This window comes from Pristis pectinata, chromosome 14 (assembly GCF_009764475.1).
Source record: "Pristis pectinata isolate sPriPec2 chromosome 14, sPriPec2.1.pri, whole genome shotgun sequence".
In the NCBI taxonomy this organism is placed as follows: domain Eukaryota; kingdom Metazoa; phylum Chordata; class Chondrichthyes; order Rhinopristiformes; family Pristidae; genus Pristis; species Pristis pectinata.
This window is the reverse complement of record NC_067418.1, coordinates 3,175,806-3,195,291: the sequence shown is the minus strand read 5'-3', so window position 1 is coordinate 3,195,291 and position 19,486 is coordinate 3,175,806. Positions and strand designations below refer to the sequence as shown.

At 42.6% G+C, this 19,486-nt stretch overlaps 1 protein-coding gene across 4 annotated transcripts in view; it reads left to right on the top strand.

Annotated features, from left to right (window-relative positions):
- The window catches only part of btbd10b (BTB (POZ) domain containing 10b), a 98,565-nt gene that overhangs the window by 56,998 nt on the left and 22,081 nt on the right, over positions 1-19,486 (top strand). For all 4 annotated transcript variants that reach the window (XM_052029004.1, XM_052029002.1, XM_052029005.1 and 1 more), the window contains 3 exons: positions 3,086-3,282; positions 11,103-11,388; positions 15,908-16,010. In XM_052029004.1, the coding sequence (XP_051884964.1) occupies positions 3,132-3,282; positions 11,103-11,388; positions 15,908-16,010 (540 nt within the window). In that variant the 5' untranslated portion in view covers positions 3,086-3,131. The remainder of the gene's footprint in view (positions 1-3,085; positions 3,283-11,102; positions 11,389-15,907; positions 16,011-19,486) is intronic.

Genomic DNA, 19,486 nt, shown 5'->3' with positions numbered 1-19,486 from the left:
CCCTTCCCTCCCACGTAGCTCCCTATTTTTCTATCATTCGTGTCGATCTTAAGAGCCTCTTAAATGTCCCCACAACCTCTGCCGGCACTGCGTTCCACGCACCCATCACTCTGTGTAAACAAAAAACACTTACCCCTGACATTCCCCTTATACCTTCCTCCAATCACCTTAAAATTATGTCCCCTTGTGTTAGCCATATGTTATCACCAATCCGTACTGACTGTGGTCTCCTGATGAGGAAGTCAAGGATCCAGTTGCAGAGGCCCAGCTTCAGAAGCTTACTGATCAATACTGAAGGGATGATGGTATTTTATTTTGAATGCTGAGCTGTAATCGATAAACAGCAGCCTGACATATGTTTTGCTGTTATCTTATTATTTTGTATTATTATATATATTTGTATCACCTATCATGGATTTCCTCACCTGGTTTGTCCTTCCCAAATATATTAACTTCTGTAGATTGGATTCCATTTGTCCCCTTTATGTCCACCTAATGTCCATTTCATATCTTGCTGCATCTGAGTTCTTTCATCTTTACGTTCAGCCACATTACCAATGTTGGTCACATCTACAAACGTTTCATCACGATGCCTACATTTAATTCCAAGTCCTTATTATTATGTTGGTTCTTTGTCTCTGGACAGAAAGCCACCGTGAATTATTCGGTACTTTGGTCTGTGTATGGCATTGCTAAGCACCAGAGATCTAACAACTCAAAAAAAAATGCCACAATTTAATAAATGCACTAGAATTTCAAAACTTGCTGCTTCAGTGTTAAAACACTATACCAGTTAGGTGTTCCATGTAACAGAGATCATTGCTAATTTAATGCCTTAAGACATTCTTTGAAGCTGACATAATCCCAGAAGTGGTGTGATTAATAGGATATAAATATCTCCCTTTGGAATTTGAACAGATTGCTCTTGCAGTTAGAAGTCAGCAAAAGTTTGAATAATCGGTCCTTAACCAGGGCTACATATTCAATGTGAAAGGAGACCCAAGATACCTGCAGGTTGTTTGAAAAGAAACCTTGCCTCTGGCTGCTTTCTGTAAAGTCAAAATGTGGAAAAAAAATCAATGAAAATACTTCAGCTATAACATTCTTGAGACAAAATGACATTTGGCCAGCTGGTGCTGTTTAAGCATTTAACCTAATAAAAACCCAAGGATTTTAGAACTGTTAACTTAGTGTGGTGTATACAGAGAAGTTTTGTAGTGAAAGTGGAGCTTTGTCCAGGGATCTCTGTGGCTGTATCAAATCGGTAGCTTGGTTTATCTTGTGTGTACAGAATTCTAGAATTTCATAGCAGAGATTGAGAACAGCAAGGCATCAGACATCAGCATGCTCTGAAAGATCCAACAGCCACCTTCCTCATAACAATTTAACAATTAAACCATTTAAGGAGTTCGTAGATTATATTTCAAATAGTGATTAGAGTTCCTAGCATCCATCAAAAAAACCACAGAAATATGAAACTAAATTCTTGACCTACAGGTCATCCCTGGCGAACAACCAGGTTTTGCTTTTATACATGATCACAAGTCGATTTTGTCCATGTTGGAAAATAGACAAAAATCACTTGATATGGTAATCGTACCTCCACGGTATTGTAATGAATGGCATCAAAAGCACATCAGACTGATAAGAAAGAACAATCTCTAAGAGTAGAAAAGAGATGAAACTTGTTCTGCCGATCATAGGAACAAAAGTATATACATACATCGGACTTTTGAATGTAGTATTATGGGAGTTCGATCACAAGTGTCCATAAGTTAGGCATTCTTAACCCAGGGATGGCCTGTATTCCTTTGTGGTGTTGGTGATGTGCTTAATCCTTGACCTCTATTTCTAAATGCACCAACCAGTGTAAATAGTTTTCAGAAAATACCAGAACATATTTTTCAAATTCACGGTTTGAGTCATTAACTTGGACACTAATGTCATCAAACAAAATGTTGATACCATTCCACATAAGGAGCTGTGAGAGCAAAAACGTTGTCAGAGTAATTTTAAAGGGTGAATTAAAGGAGGAAAGAGGTTTAGGGAGGTAATTAGAAGACTACAGAGATCGTGGATGAGCTGACTGGGATTGGGCAGGGTAAGACTATAGAGTGGTTTGAAAACAAGGTAAGAAGTTTAAGATTGAGTAATTGAGGCACCAGTGTATTCAGTAAACATGGGCAGGTAGGATGAATGTAACGGTGTGAGTTAGGACAGGCATAACAATTTTGTGTAACTTAAAATTTGCAGAAAGCAGGACAAATGAGGTGACCAGTGTTACATTCTTTTCATTAATAGGCGATAAAGGAAGAGATGAGGGATTCAGCTGCAGACTAACTGAGCCACAGACATGGAGGGCCATATTACAGTCTTGGTGTTGGCATTGAATTGGGTTCTGATATTACAAGATGTTGCAGTTATATAAGACATTGGTGAGAATGAACTTGGAGTATTGTGTACTGTTTTTGTCACTCTGTTATAGGAAAGATGTTATCAAACTAGAAAGAGTGCAGAAAAGATTTACCAGGATGTTGCCTGGACTTGGGGGCCTGAGTTACAAGGAGAGGTTGTGTAGACTAGGACTTTATTCCCTGGAATGTAGGAGTTTGAGGGATGACCTGATAGAGGTATATAAAATCCTAGGGGCATAGACAGGATGAAGGCACATAGTCTTTTTCCCAGGGAGGGGGTGCTAAAAACAAGAGGGCATAAGTTTAAGATCAGAGGTGAGAGATGTAGAAGGGGCATCAGGGGCAGCTTCTTCACACAAAGGGTGGTGCTTATTTGGAATGACCTGCCAGAAATAATGGTTGAGGTGGGCACATTAGCAATACTTTAAAACCATCTAGGTAAGTCTATGGATAGGAGAGGTTTAGTGGGCTATGGGCCAAACACAGGCAGATGGGACTAGCTCACTGGGCAACACAGTCATCATGGACAAGTTGGACTGAAGGGCCTGTTTCCATGGTGTGTGACTCCATGACTAAGTATTAAAGATTACAGTGGAAGTATCAGTAATGCAGTAAACACTCAAACATTTTTTTTTGCTCTTTGATCCTGACCAGACCGTTTTGTTTTTCAGCGCTCCTTCACGCACACCAAAGTTTGGGGTGGCCCGTATTAACAAAATGAGCCTCCATGCAGCCACCGGATATGAACGGTCGCGGGATAGGCGCAGGTCAAGCGATCGATCTCGTGACTCATCGCATGAGAGGACAGAAGGGCAGCTCACACCTTGCATCAGAAATGTTACTTCACCCACTAGACAGCATCATGGTGGTACGTTGAACTTCACTCCACTCGTGTTGTAGATAGTGTAGCTGTGTTTTCTCTATAAATGAGTAGTGAGGCAAAATATAGAACAAAGAACAGTACAGGCCCTTCGGCCCACAATGTTTTGCTAAACTATATGAACACATCTTCCATGATCAATCTAACCCTTCCCTCCTGCACAGCCAATAACCCTCCATTTTTCTTACTTCCATGTGCCTATCCAGGAGCCTTTCAAATGCCCCTATTATATCAGCCTCTACACCCACCCCCGGCAGTATGTTCCAGGCACCCACCATTCTCTATGTAAAGAAAGTACGACTGACATCTCCCCTGAATATTCCTCCTCTGACCTTAAACGAATGTCCTCTAGTATTGGCTATTGTGGCCCTGATAGGGAACTGGAGCTGGAGAAACTGGGGAAATGGTGCTGGCTGCCCACTCTATCTATACCTCTCATAATCTTATACTCCTCTATCAAGTCGCCTCTCATCCTGCGTCGCTCCAAAGAGAAAAGCCCTAGCTCGCTCAACCTTTCCTCATAAGACATGTTCTCTAATCTAGGCAGCATCCTGGTAAACCTCCTTTGCATCCTCTCTAAAGCTTTCACATCCTTCCTATAATGAAGTGCCAGAACTAAACAATACTCCATATGTGGTCCAACCAGAGTTTTGTAGAGCTCCAACATTACTTCGGCTCTTGAATTCAATCCCGTGACTAATGAAGGCCAGCACACCATACACCGCCTTAACCATCCTATCAACTTGCGTGGCAACTTTGAGGAATCTCTGGATTTCCCTCTGTTCCTGCATACTGCTCAGAATCCTGCCATTAACCTTGTACTCCTCCTCATGTTCGTTCTTCCAAAGTGTATCACTTCACACTTCTCTGGATTGAACTCCATTTCGTACTTCTCCACTCAACTCTGCATCCTGTCTATATCCTGTTATAAGCTACAACTTCCTACATTATCCACAACCCCTCCAATCTTCATGTCATCCGCAAACTTACCAACCCATCCCTCCACTTTCTCATCCAAGTCATTTATAAAAATCACAAAGAGCAGGGGTCCCAGAACAGATCCCCGTGGAACACCACTGGTCACCGACCTCCAGGCAGAATATTCTCCATCTACTACCACCTTCTGCCTTCTGTGGGCAAGCCAATTCCGAATCCACGGAGCCAAGTCTCCATGGATCCCATGATTTTTTGGATGAGCCTACCATGTGGAACCTTGTCAAACACTTTACTAAAGTCCATATACACCACATCCACCACTCTACCTTTATCTATTTGTTTTGTCGCCTCCTCAAAACTCAATTAGACTCGTGAGGCACGACCTTCCCTTCACAAAGCCATGTTGACTATCCCTAATAAGACTATGCTTCTTCAAATGCCCGTAAGTCCTGTCCCCAAGAATCCTCTCCAATAGCTTGCCCACCACTGAGTAAGACTCACTAGTCTATAATTCCCAGGATTATCCCTATTACCTTCCTTGAACAAAAGAACAACATTTGCTATCTCCAATCATCTGGTTCCACTCCTGTGGCCAGGGAGGACACAAATATCATCGTCAACACCCCAGCAATCACTCTCTCGCCTCCTGTAGTAACCTGGGGTATATCTTCTCTGGTCCCGGGGACTTGCCTATCCTAATGTTTTTCAGAAGCTCCAACACTGCCTTTCTTAACCTCAACGTGCTCCAGCACATTAGCCTGTTCTACGCTGACCTCACATTCGTCAAAGTCCCTCTCCCTAGTGAACACTGAAGCAAAGTATTCATTAATGACCTCCCCTACTTCTCCGCCTCCAGACACATGTTTCCCCCTTTATCCCTGAGCAGTCCTACCCTCACTCTAGTTGTCCTCCTTTTCCTCACATATGAGTGGAACACCTTGGGGTTTTCCTTAATTCCACTCGACAAGGCCTTCTCATGTCCCCTTCTAGCTCTCCTAAATCCTTCCTGGCTACCTTATAATTCTCAAGAGCCCTGCCTGATTTTTGCTTCTTAAAGCTTAAGTACGCTTCCTCCTTCCTATTGATTAAATATTGCGCCTCTCTGGTCAACCATGGTTGCTTTATCCTACCATCCTTTCCCTGTCTCAGTGGGGCACACCTATCCAGAACTCCATGCAAGTGTTCCCTAAACAGCATCTACATTTCTTCTGTGCATTTCCATGGGAACATCTGTTCCCAACTTGTGCTCCAAAGATCCTGCCTAATACCATCATAATTAGCCCTCCCCCAATTAAAAACTCGCCCATATCATCTGCTCCTATCGCTGTCCATGGCTATGCGAAAGGTCAGGGAGTTGTGGTCACTATCCCTGAAATGCTTGCCCACCGAGAGGTCTGTCACCTGACCAGATCCATTGCCCAGTACTAGATCCAGTATAGCCTCTCCTCTAGTCAGCCTGTTTACATACTGTGTCAGGAATCCTTCCTGGACACCTAACAAATTCTGCCCTATCTAAACCTTTTGCACTAAGGAGATGCCCATCAATATTAGAGAAGTTGAAGTCTCCTGTAGAACAACCCTGTTATTTTTGTGCCTTTCCAAAATCTGCCTACTTATCTGTTCCTTAGTATCCTGGTGGCTATGGGGGGGCCTATAGAATACTCTCAATAGAGTGATTGCTCCCTTCCTGTTTCTAACTCCTTCTCCCCCTCCCCCCCCCACATTGACTCTGTAGACAATCCCTCCACAACATCCTCCCATTCTGTAGCTGTGATACTATCCCTGATTAGCAGTGCCACTCTCCCTCCACCCCAACCCCTCCTTTACCTCCTTCCCTATCCCTTTTGAAACATCTAAACCCCAGAACATCAAGCAGCCAATCCTGCTCCTCGCAACAGCCAATTCTCTGTAATGGCCAAAACATAATTCCCCTTACTGATCCATGCTCTGAGTTAATCACCTTCATTCTTAATTCTTCTCACATTAAGATAAAGGCATTTCAACCCATCTAACTGACTGTCTTTATGACCTGTCCACTGCCTAACCTTCCTCACAGTCTCTCCACATAATGCATCTACCTTTACACCAACTGCTCCATCATCCGATCCAACACTCCGGTTCCCATTCCCCTGCCAACTTAGTTTAAATCCTCCCCAACAGCTCCAGCAAACCTGCCCACAAGGACATTGGTCCCTCTCGAGTTCAGGTGTAACCTGTCCCTTTTGTACCGGTCGTACCTTCCCCAGAAGAGATCCCAATGATCCACAAATCTGAAACCCTGCCCTCTGCACCAACTCTTCATCCACGCATTCATCCTTCCTATTCTTACCCTCACTGGTGTGTGGCACAGGCAGCAACCCAGAGTTTACCACCCTTGAGGTCCTGCTTTTCAGCTTCCTTCCTAACTCCCTATATTCCCTCTTGAGGACCTCATCCCTTTTCCTATGTTGTTGGTACCAATGTGTACCACGATTCCCAACAGTATCCAAAACTATCTACTTGTTATTGAGGGGAACGGCCACAGGGGTACTCTGCATTGACTGCCTATTCCCGTTCCCTCCCTTGATGGTCACCCAGCTACCTGCATCCTGCAACCTTGGTGTAACTGCCTCCTGGTAACTCCTGCCTGTCACCTCCTCAGTTTCCTGAATGATCCAGAGTTCATCCAGCTCCAGTTCCCTAACAAGGTCTGTAAAGAGCTGCAGCCGGATGCACTTCTCACAGGTGTAGTCATCAGGGACACTGGTGGTCTCCCTGATTTCCAACATCCTGCAAGAGGAGCATACTGCTGCCCTGCCTGCCATTCCTGATGCTCTTACTGGGCAATAAGAAAAAGAAACTTTACCTGAACCTCACCTTAGCATCCACTCACTTCCTCTGCCTCTTCGCGCCAAAGCCTCGAGGTCCCACTCCTACACTGAGCCACTCACACAATGGCCGCTCCACTTGAGCTTACCTTCTTTTTATTGGCTGCTGCTGCCCAATTAGCACCTTCTATGTGCCCCTCAGGTCCCTTTTAAATCTTTCCCCTCTCACCTTAAAACTATGCCCCCTAGTTTTGGACTCCCCTACCCTGGGGAAAAGACTGTTACCATCCACCTTATCTCTGCCTCTCATAATTTTAAACACTTCAATAAGGTCGCCCCTCATTCTCCTACATTTCAAGGGATAAAGACCGAGTCTGTCCAACCTCTCCCTATAACTCAGGCTTTCTAGTCCTGGCAACGTCCATGTCTTTTCTATAATAGGGAGACCAAAATTGTACACAGTACTCCCAAGTGCGGCCTCACCAACGACTTATACAACTGTAACATAATTCAATTGTATAGTGAAAGGTGGAGAGCTGCACTATTTAATTTAAAAAAATACTCTGCACCTGACTCATCTTCTACCTGACGAAGTAGTTCTGAGATTCTGGCATTAGTTGCCAGTTGTGAAACAGTGTGTTGTATTTGACAGGCTTGTCTGTCTCAACCTTGATAAGATTCAAAATCCATCACTTAAAAAGGCTGATATTGCTCAGGGGAATTAGCAAGAAAGATGCCTGCCTGCTGACTGACAAGTGCTGCCTTCCAAGCAAAGATTATACTCATAGCTACAGTTCAATGTTCTATTAAAAGTTTCTTTGATTTATGCAAGAATCATATAGTTGTAAGGTGATGAGATTTCAATAAATGCCAATTCTTCATAGCATGGTTTCAGTTGGGGTATGACACCATTTACCCTGTAGTGCCTTTTTTTAGGTAAACCTCTCCAATTAATCACAGTTTATTTTTCTCTGTCCCCATAGTTCTTCTTTGAATGTTTCCCATTCAATAATTTATTCCATTTATTTTTGGAAATTTACCATTGAATCTGCTGAAAGGAATGCATTTCCAAAGTAAAAAAAAAACAAGCTGCTTGAGGAACCCAGCGGGTCAGGCAGCATCTGTGGAGGGAAACGGACAGTCGACGTTTTGGGTCGATACCCATAATCTGGACTGATGTTTTGTTTTACCTCAGATTTCAGCATCTGCAGTCTCTCATGTCTCCAATACATTTCCAAACTTAAGTCACTCTCTCACTGTTGTGGCAACAGCTTTAATTTACCACAGAGATAGAGAGCTCAGGTACAATGCTTTTATTCTGAAAGTGCAAGGTCAGAGTGTACAATGGTGTCCTCATACAAGCTTCAATTAGCAAGGATTTGGCACCTTTCTGCGCACCTCTTTGTCAATGGGCTGGCTTGCAATTTGTAAGGCAAAGAAAGAAATGAGATAGAGGATTATTATGAATAATGGATAAAGACAAGTGTAAAGTTTATTGTAAATCTTAATGGAATATAGTCTGGGTTTTTAAACTGGTTAATGAATCCTCTTCTGTCAGAGGGGAGGGGGGAGTGGTAAATCTAGAAAGGGAGGCCATTAAAACAGTTTTATTCATTACTGTTATTTGGAAGATAAAGGAGGATAGCAAAAAACTGAAATAGGGTGCAGCAAAAAAAGTTTGTGAATGTCTGGAATTGAGAATTTTTTATTCCTTGGAGCTAGTGCATTGTAATTAATCTTGATTCCTTTGGCCTGTAAGCCTAAAATAGATATGACTGCCATTCACAAAACTGATGCTACAAATTATAGTACGAAAATAATAATTAACACAGTTGGTAAATTCAAATATTTTCTGTAAGCATATGATCAAAGTGACAAACTGAGCTTGGAATCTTATATGGCTAAGTTTGTAATTTGTCTATGAAGAAAAGTGTGGGGCATTTATCATGCTTGCATTTTAGCATTATCAGCAATTTGTGTTTGAATAAATACAGGAGTCAACTGTCATAACATATGGTTGTAGAAGTACATCTTTAATGGGATATCTTGCAAGGCCAAACCACAAACTGCTGTTGTGGGAGTTTAAGACCAGCTGCATTCAGTTAATCAGATTCAGTGCATAAAGACTGCTCGATGTATTTAAAACAAATTCTTTGCTAAAGGTTTATTGAGCTTGCAGAGACGTCAGTTCCAGCCCTTCAATGCCTCAGGATGCAACCTGGCTGACAGTCCTGTGCAATATGGGGTATTTGTAAAATTCCCTTAATTTGGAAGAATCTTTGAAAATTAATTTCCTCCAGAACTGCTGGGTCCGTAAAACACCATGTTTAGTGGATTAAGTTTGGACATTACTGCCAGAGGATGCAATCAGTTGCACAACTCAACTATGCCATCACAGTGCAGGGTGCTGAAGACACTGAGCTGATCTATGATCTGGCAACACCAGTGCTCTCATTTTAGTCCTCAGCATCTATCGAGAGGGCATTCAAATAGTTCTGTAAATCTCCAAACTAGACAGTCTCCTGAGATATCTGTGGAATTTTGGAGACACGAGACTGCAGACGCTGGAATCTGTAGGAACAAACAATCTGCTGGAAGAACTCAGTGAGTTGAGTAGCATCTGTGGGAGGAAAGGAATTGTTAACTTTTTGAGTTGGAACCCTGCATGTACAATTTTGTCAGCAAGACTAAACCTGGCTAACTATATTCTCAAGTTCATTATGAAATTTTAAACATTTATGTTCTATGTAATCAACTGTATGAAAGTTCCAATTCGAGAAAAGCTTGCTTTTCACACAGTGATTGGTCTGAAAATTGATCAGATGCTTGCGTTGATTCTGAGGTTGTATTGAACATTAGGAAGTTCTCTTACCACATCTGCCATCGTTTCTCCCTCTCTGCCATTAATGATATGCTTCAGAGTATAGTTTTAATGCTTGAAGGCAGAAAAGCAGTGTCTAACAAGGGAAAGGGTTTAAGTTTTAAAATCTATTCCTTCAGCTGATTCAAAACAACTGATATCATTTGGCTTTTTACTTAATAAAGAAAAGGCATAATATGTGGGTTTCTATTTCACCATAAAATTTGCAAAGAGATGTTTTGAAATTGAATCAAGACTATCTGTTATCCTTATTATCTCTGCCAAAACCCAAATCTAAATGGCTAACTGACACCAAACCTCAGTTATATGATGCCCAATTCTGTGGTTGCTGAACAGTCCATGCTAAGTAATAAATCTGGAATGTACTTCTAAGATTTATGAGCAGCCTATTAAAGATTTGGTTTCTGCTTATTTCATCAGATCCACAACTTGTGGAGTTGTAGAGCCTAGAAGGATTTTTGGAATTGTAATTTATACAAGCAACATTAGGGATTACTCTTCGGAAAGCAGAGATGGATCCATTGCAAGTAGAGCTAAAAAGCCTCATTAACAAATGATTAGCCCCCATGCAAGGAATATGTAAGCAGTTCAAACATAAGCCACGAGAACATTAAACAAGTGATATCTGGTGCCTACTGTTAAATCAAAGTTCAAATTACCAGTTGCCTGAAGGTTTATGTTCTCAGTTTATGTTACCTTATTATTTTGGTTGGTGCTATTGGCCCATTAACTTTGAACCAGACTATAAGGTGATACTCTTTCAATAAGATATGCTGGAACAAGTTGCTATTTCTAACATCCATGAAAATCAACTAATGCAGTAAAATGAAATGTTCTTTGAACCTTGTATTCGATATCTCTATTTTCCCAATAGTTATCCTGATACTCAGAGATTTGACCTTAATTCTTTCACCAAAGTAGAGGAGAGGTAAAGTACTTCGCCCAAACTAATTTAATTTTGGCGGAAAAGTTGAGGTTAGTTCCAGGTAACAGTCAAATAGTCACGTACAGGCTAAACGGAGGGTCCTCTTCCTTTCAACATAATTGGGTGAATTGCATATTGTAATGGCGAGGGGTGGACTGGGATGGGGCAGGAGTTGGGTGTGCTGTTGTGAGTTTGCAGTTAAGGGCTTGCAAATGCTGATGCATTATCATTATTTCTGTTCTGACATTTTTGACTTTAGACCGAGAAAAAGATCATATCTCTACTTCACGGCCCAGCAGCCCTCGTCTTCAAAAGGTTTCCCCAAATGGCTCTGGTAGCATCGGCAATCTCAGCCGGAACTGTAGCCAGTCCAGTGCTGATGGGACGTGCAAGTCAGCAGGAGAGATGGTTTTTGTGTACGAGAACCCAAAGGAAGGAACTCGAAGCGTCCGCACTTCAGAACGAGTGACACTCATTGTTGACAACACCAGATTTGTTGTGGATCCTTCCATTTTCACTGCACAACCCAACACGATGCTGGGCAGGTAAGGAGTGTCCATGAGTTTTTCCTCCTTAACGTGTTCATTGGAACTTTTAAACCAAGGTTCATGTTTCACGTGTCTTTTCAAAAGAGTGATGAAGCCACGTTGTGGTTATCCATTCCTTAAAACCTAAACTGTGCTCCTTTATGCTTGATTCCTACTTCTTGGACCCATGTAACTGCCATTCAGCCCATTTTGCCTGTGGTAGGGAAGTCACGTTAGTTCTATCCCTGCTCTTTCCTCTTACTTGTGCGGTTCTTTTCCATTTCAGGTATTTATCTGTTCCCTATTTTGTTTTCTTTTGTTCCTGCTTCCTTGCATATTCAGGCCACACTTTATAACTCACTTTGCAAACAAAATGCCATTGTGCCTCTGGGTCTGTTGGTTTCTTTCGGTGTGTTCTGATTTAGTTTTGTGCATGTGGAATTTTGCATAGTACTGTATTTATGCCTGTAGTAATTACCATATCAAATACTGATATGAAAGGAATAGACTCCCAATGCCTAATATAATAACATCTAATCACAGTAGGATCATTGTAGATAGCAGAGGCAGCCCCAATGCATGTTCCACCAGACACCAGTTCCTGAAATCTCTCTCTGCTGAATCCTCTCTGGTCACATGTGAAATCTTATGGGTCTGTCATTGAGATGAGGATTATCAATTTCTCTAATACTTTCCCCTCATTCCCTTCACCTACCAAGTCAAACTTTCCTTCACGTTGGTCCTGAACTCTTGTTACCTTCTGATTTCTGTTTCATGTCTTCAGTTCCTGTGTTTTTCTCATTCAGGAGCCCTCAGTCTAAGTTGCTCCCCCTTTCCCTCATTTCTACATGAAATTGATCACTTTTCTCACACTAATCTCACAGTAAGAAGAACAGCACTTCCTATTCCGCCTTGGTAGTCTCCAACCTGACGGCATGAACATTGATTTCTCTAACTTCCGGTAACCACTCCCCTCTGTCCCCACTCTTTTTTCTCTTATCCCACCGGCCCCCATCACCCCTTCTCTTTCCCCTCACCTGCCCTCTCCATCTGCCCGTCACTCACACACTCCTAGAGAAACAAAGGACTGCAGATGCTGGAAGCTAGATGAAAAACACGATGATGCTGGGGGATCTCAGCAGGCCAGGCAGCATCCTTGGAGATAAGCAGGCGGTCAACGTTTCGGGTCAGGGCCCTTCCTCAGGACTGAAGAGGTCCCTGGGTACGTTGCCACCTCTTGCTGACTAAAGTCATGAATGGCATTCTTTGTGCTGCTTTATCTCTCCCTCTGTTTGATGGAAGTGATCTCACAAACCTCCTCCAACTTTTTCCTTTCATTATCTGCACTCTTGAATTCTTACAAATTCTGTTCTGTTTTAGTGATCGCTGAACAAGTGCAGGGAGTTGTTTCAGCTGCATTTGTTTATTTGAACATTGAAATTCATTTATTATTGTCACATGTACCGAGGCACAGTGAAAAACTTGCCTTACATACCATTCGTACAGATCAATTCATTACACAGTGCATCGAGGTAGTACAAGGTAAAACAATAACAGAATGCAGAATAAAGTGTTACAGATATAGAGAAAGTGCAGTGCAGGCAGACAATAAGGTGCAAGGCAACAACGAGGTAGATTGTGAGGTCAAGAGTCCATCTTATCGTACTAAGGAACCGTTCAATAGTCTTATAACAGTGGAATAGAAGCTATCCTTGAGCCTGATGGTACGTGCTTTCAGGCTTTTGTATCTTCTGCCCAGTGGGAGGGGGGAAGAAGAGAAAATGACCCGGGTGGGTGGGGTCTTTGACTATGCTGGCTGCTTTACTGAGGCAGCGAGAATTGTAGGCAGCGTCCATGGAGGGGAGGCTGGTTTCCATGATGTGCTGAGCTGTGTTCACAACCCTCTGCAGTTTCTTGCAGTCCCAAGCAGAGCAGTTGCCATACCAATAGCATCCAGATAGGATGCTTTCTGTGGTGCATCGATAAAAATTGGTGAGGGTCAAAAGAGACATGACAAATTTTTTTAGCCTCCTGAGAAAGCAGAGGCACTGGTGAGCTTTCTTGGCCGTGGTATCTCTGTTGTTGGATCAGGACAGGCTATTGGTGATGTTCACTCCTAGGAACTTGAAGCTCTCAATCCTCTTGACCTCAGCACCGTTGATGTAGACAGGAGCATGTGCACCGCCCCCCTTCCTGAAGTCAATGACCAGCTCTTTTATTTCCATCTTCATCTGCTTGTTGCCACCTGGTGATGCTATCTACATACGTGGGGTCAACTCTCAGGTGCAATTCGATGACGCCCATTTCTGCCAATTCCCCCAACAATTGGCTCCACTCCTGTGCCTATGCATTTGAGCTTGTAGCAAGTATTGGATTAACTGCAAGTTCCTTCATGGAATTAAAAGTCATGGTCTTTCATCCCTGATGCAAACTCTAATCCTTCCGTACTGACTGCAGACCCCTCCCCAGGCCACTGACACTGGCAGAATGTGATTATATACTCAGAATCCAATTTAGCTCCAAGCTGGGTGTCTGATTCCATCAACAGGACCAACCACTTCCACTTCTTTATCACTACCCAGGCCAATCATTGCACAGATTCTTCAACCACAGGGCCCAAAGTCCGCATTGATACCTTTGTCGTCCCCACAATCAACTATTCCATTGCTATCCTGGATAATTTTATGTTGGTTATCTATAAACGTCAGGTCTAAAAGCCCTTTGTGTCAATATGTCAATCCAAGGCATGTTCACCTATTACCTCCATTTCTTAAATTGGCGGTGTCCTCCAAGACCTCATGTTTCTCATTGGGTTTAGATCCCCATGTGCCATTGTCACTCCGATCTCTTAACGTAATAGGACCATTCAATTGTCTCATAACAGTGGCATAGAAGCTGTCCTTGAGCCTGGTGATACGTGCTTTCAGGCTTTTGTATCTTCTGCCTGAGAAAAGAGAATGTCTATGGAGGGAAGGCTGGTCTCTACCTATACTTCTGGCTGCCTCAGTAAAATAGCCAATGTAATCAAAGACCCCTCCCACCTCGGCCATTCTCTCTTCTCCCCCCTCCCGTCGGACGGAGCTCTTGTATGATAAAGATGAACCCTTGACCTCGTAATCTACCTTGTCAAGGCACTAGGAGGAACGATGTCAGTCTGCTCAGGAGGGCATGAGAATGATCAAGTCTTGAGGTTTTTGTACGTGAGATGTGAGGTGAGGTAAGGCTGGAGATGGGTGATATAAAATAGGAAGGTTTTTATGAATCACCTTCCCTCACTCATGAATGGCAGCTGTGCTTTCAGCTCCCTCACTTCAATGTCTTCTCTAAACCTCAGTGATACTCCACATTCCCTCTTGAGGTCCCTTTTTAAACCCTTTGCGGTGTTCTTCCCTGTTGAAGCTGCGGTATTATACATTATAGCCATTTAATTTTAGTCTTCCTTTACTAAAATTGAAAATAATATTTTGTTGAAATAGTGTCAGCCTTATTGAAAGACATTTGAAGATATTTGTAAGTTATTGACTATAAGATAAAACTACTTATCACTATTGCGATATGTAGAAGTTAATAGGTAACAATTGATCTTTATGGAAGGGATGTGTGAATTTGGAACAATTTTCTTAAATTTGACTTGCCATTTCTTAAATTTGCCTTGCCATTCAAAACAAATTTTGTGCTGTCTTTATGTACTGCTCTCTTATACAACCCTCTTTCAGTCCCCAGAGTTGTTCAAGGTTGAAAGGTTAGAATGTCCTTTAGATTCAGATTCAGATCCAAAGTCAAAGTGGAGTTTATTGTCACATGCACAAGTCCATGTGTGCACAGGTGCAATGAAAAACTTACTTGCAGCAGCATCACCACAGGCACAGAGCATCAGATAAGCAGCATTCACAAGAAAAACATAAAAATAAATTATACACAAGTTTTACAAGAAAGAACACAATTAGAACAAAAAGTCCATTTTAGTGCAAAGTGATCAAAGTGGTCATAGTGTTGCTAAACTGTAGTGATTAGGGTTGTGCTGGTTGGTTCAAGAACCGAATGGTTGAAGGGAAGTAGCTGTTCCAGGACTCTGACCTCACGATCTACCTTGTTGTGACCTTGCACCTTATTGGACTGCACTTTCTCTGTAGCTGTGACACTTTGTACTGTTATTGTTTTTACCTGTACTACCTCAATGCACTCTGTACTAACTCAATGTAACTGCACTGTGTAATGAATTGACCTGTACGATTGGTATGCAAGACAAGTTTTTCACTGTACCTCGGTACAAGTGACAATAATAAACCAATACCAATACCTGGTGGTGTGGGACTTCAGGCTGCTGTACCTCCTGCCCGATGGTACCTGCAAGAAGATGGCATTGGAATACTTAATTAATTCCCTGAGCATTAGCATTGAATGAGTAATCACGGCTTCAGCCCAACATTAGATGGGCATTGAAATAGTGAAATATGAAATGCCTTTCCCCTTGAGTTGCATGAAGTAGCCAATACAAATTTATCGACATGTTTCTAACCACTCTGTGTTCCTGCAGGATGTTTGGATCGGGCAGAGAGCACAACTTCACACGTCCAAATGAAAAGGGAGAGTATGAGGTGGCAGAAGGAATCAGCTCCACAGTGTTTCGAGCTATTTTGGTAAACTTATAACATTGAAGACCTGTGATTGACTTGCACTGCTGCTGCCTAGCTAAGCTTGAAATAATTTGATAACAAAAATCTGCTACTGTCGTATGCATGTGTGGTTTTTATTTGAGTAAATGTTTTTAAAATAACAGGGAGTAGTAGTTAATTACTTGCACCATTTGAAACAATGCAAGCAAATAAAATCAGTGCTTCTGATAGACCCGTGAGCAGCTATTAATATGCATCAGAGTTGACTCATTCTTACAAATTTTAAAATAGCACACTGTCAGAAGCAAAGCAATATGCTGATGTAAAACTGGCTTGATGGTTGTGATGCATCACCCTTGCATAACGTCTTTTGGTCCTGCATTCAAGAGTCTCTTAATAAATCGGCAGAACCCCAGAGTGTTTATGCCACACGCCTGGGTCTAGAATGCTAAATAATGCAGTTCCATCTGTTCATTATGACATATTAGATGCAGGCGTTCATCCTGTTATTGGGAAATTAGCCACTGACTTGTCAGTCTGCTTTGTTCTCCCTCTAATTCATATTTTGCAACATCACAAGGTATTGTAAAGGGCAAAACTCGTTCTTTTTCCGCAAGGATAGGAACAAAACTAAGTATAATGGCAAATGAAAATCAAAGAACTACAGATATGGAAAATCTGAGATAAAACAAAATGCTGAAAATACTCAGTAGGTCAGACAGCGTCTGTGGAGAGAGAAACGGAGTCAATTATTTCAGGTCTAATTGGAAATTTAAAATGTTGGAAATATGCTGCTGCTTGCCAGTTGAATATGCCCACTGCTCCCTGTTAAACCTTAAATCACATCTTGCTTTGTGGTAAGCATTTTCCAATACCCAGAGAGAACTATATGGCTGTAGCAATCATTGGAAAGTGGATTTTTAAAAACTTATTCCTTTGCAGCGTGTGGATGCTGCTGGCAAGGCTAGCATTTATTGCAAACATTTGTTGCTCTTCAGAAGGTTAAGCCACAGCATTAAACCACTGCAATCTTTGGGTGAAGTACTGCTGTGCTGCTCTAAAGTTGCGAGCTCCTGAATTTTGATCAGCTGATGTATTTCCAAATCAGGGTGGCACTTGGTGAACTTTGGAAGTCTTTGCGTTCCTACGCACCAGCTGCTCTTGTTCTACCAAGTGGGAGAAGCCAGGGGTTTAGGAGGTATTGTTGAAGAAGCATTAGTTGCTGCAATTTATTCTGTGGGTGGCACACACTGTTCACTGCTGCGTAGTGGATAGATGCCAGTCAAGTGAGCTCGTATATTCTCAGTGATGTTGAAACTCTTGGTGTTGGTGCCACACTCATCTAGAGAGTTGGATTTTCCATCACACTCCTGTCCTGTGTCTAATAGATGGTGGAAAGTCAGGAGCTGTGATTTGTGGGATGTCCCACTAGGGTTCTTAGTGGGTTATACTAGTTTGTCTTCTGTCTCCTGCCTTGATAAGGTCCTGATCTTGGCGCTATGCTAGTGATGTCTGCTGAGTTCAGCTAGGTTGCTCATTGACTGTCACACCAAGAGTGATCTTGTGAATGGCAGGGGCCTGCAGAGTGTTGTTGAACAGGGAGACCTCGTTCCCTGAGAATGGGAGCACAGGTAGATGGGATGGTGAGGAAGGTATATGGCAAGCTTGCCTTCATCGGCTGAGGTATTGATTATAAGAGCCGTACAAAATGTTGGTGAAGCTATATTTGGAATATTATGTGCATTTCTGGTCATCTCACTATAGGAAGAATGTGGTTAACCTTGAGAGAGTACAGAAAAGATTCACAAGGATGTTGCCTGGATTGGAAGGCTTGAGTTATTGGGGGAGAGTGGATAGACTGGGTCTGTTTTTTCCTGACGGGCAGAGAGGTCTCGTGATAGGGGTATATAAAATTATGAGGGGCATGGATTGGATAGATTGCCTGTGTCTGTTTCCCATGGTAGGGGTGTCTTAAACTAGAGGACATAGGTTTAAGGTGAGAGGGAGGACTTGAAGGGTAAATCTCTCATGCAGAGAGTAGTGTGTATCTGGAATGAGCTGCCAGAGGAGGTGTTGGAGGCAGGAGCAGTAACAACACTTGAGAGTCATCTGGACAGGTACTTGAATGAGCATGGGATAGAGGGAGATGGAATTAATGCTGGCTGTACATCTCTATTCTGATAAATTGGCGGGGGGCATCTCCATTGGCTAGAAAATCAACTGGGCCAGTAACCAGAACAGGTCAGAAGCTGGTAACCTTGTGGCATGTGACTCGTCCACTGATAATCCAAAGCCGTTTGGCTACCTACAAGGCAGATGTGTGATGATATCTTCTGCTTGTTTGGATGAATGCCGTTTCAACAGCCGTTCAGGACAAAGCAGTCTGCTCGATTGTCAACCTATTCACCAACGTAAACATTCATTCTCTCCACCATGGCTGCAGTTTGTGTCATTTATAAATTACTCTGCTGTTGTTCATATCTAGCTTACTCCCGGCAACCACTTCCAAACCCTACGTCTCCCACTGACTGGACAGGGGCAACAGACACAATGGAACACTGCCACCTGGACTTTCCCTCCAAGTCGCACGACTTGGAAATATATCGCCGTTGCTTCATGCTCATTACATCTATTTCTTGGAGCTTGCTACTTGAGTTGGTCTGAAGGGCCTGTTTCTGTGCTATATAACTCTGACTCAACAGCACTGTGGGAGCAGCTGTGGTGGTTCAAGATGATGGCTCACCGTTGCCTTCTGAAGAGCAGGTGGTACAGGCAATAAATGTGACACATGCTTCTCTCTGTAAAATGAATAGATAGCAAGCTGAATTACGTGTCCATTCATCAGTAAGGAACTGAATATCAATGAATAAAACCTACTTTCTAAATAAGGAATACAAATACTGTTTCCCTTTTTAAACATTCATTGAGTTTCTCCTTGTAGTGCAGATGCTTCAACCTAAGCAACAGTTTCCATAGAGCTGCTTCTACATCAGTCAGCAGTGTTTGTGGGTTGATGGTTCACCAGCTTGTATTAACAGCTCACGACACTGTATGAGTTTGCTGTGGCCTTCAGCCAGCAAACACGTCAGGAGCACAAATCCCACCTAAAACTTACAAATTCAAATTCCGTGATACTGGGAGGAAAAATGACCTGTGAAAATTGCTGAGTTGTTTCAGAACCCTGCTGTTTCCCAAGTGAGGCAGTTCTTCATTCTTTCATGTTCTGCCCATTACGACTGCCTTCCCTCCGTTCACGTTTTGTTCTCCACAGTTTGGCACACTGGCCTTCATAAATCAAGGCATTGAGTATAAAACTTGGGAGGTCATGGATGCTGGTGAGGCCGCACTTGAAGTACTGTGTTTAGTTTTGGTTGCCCTGCTATAGGAAAGATGTTATTAAACCGGAAAGAGTGCAGAAAAGATTTACAAGGATGCTGCCAGGACTTGAGGGACTGAGTTATAGGGAGAGGTTGGACAGGCTAGGACTTTATTCCTTGGAG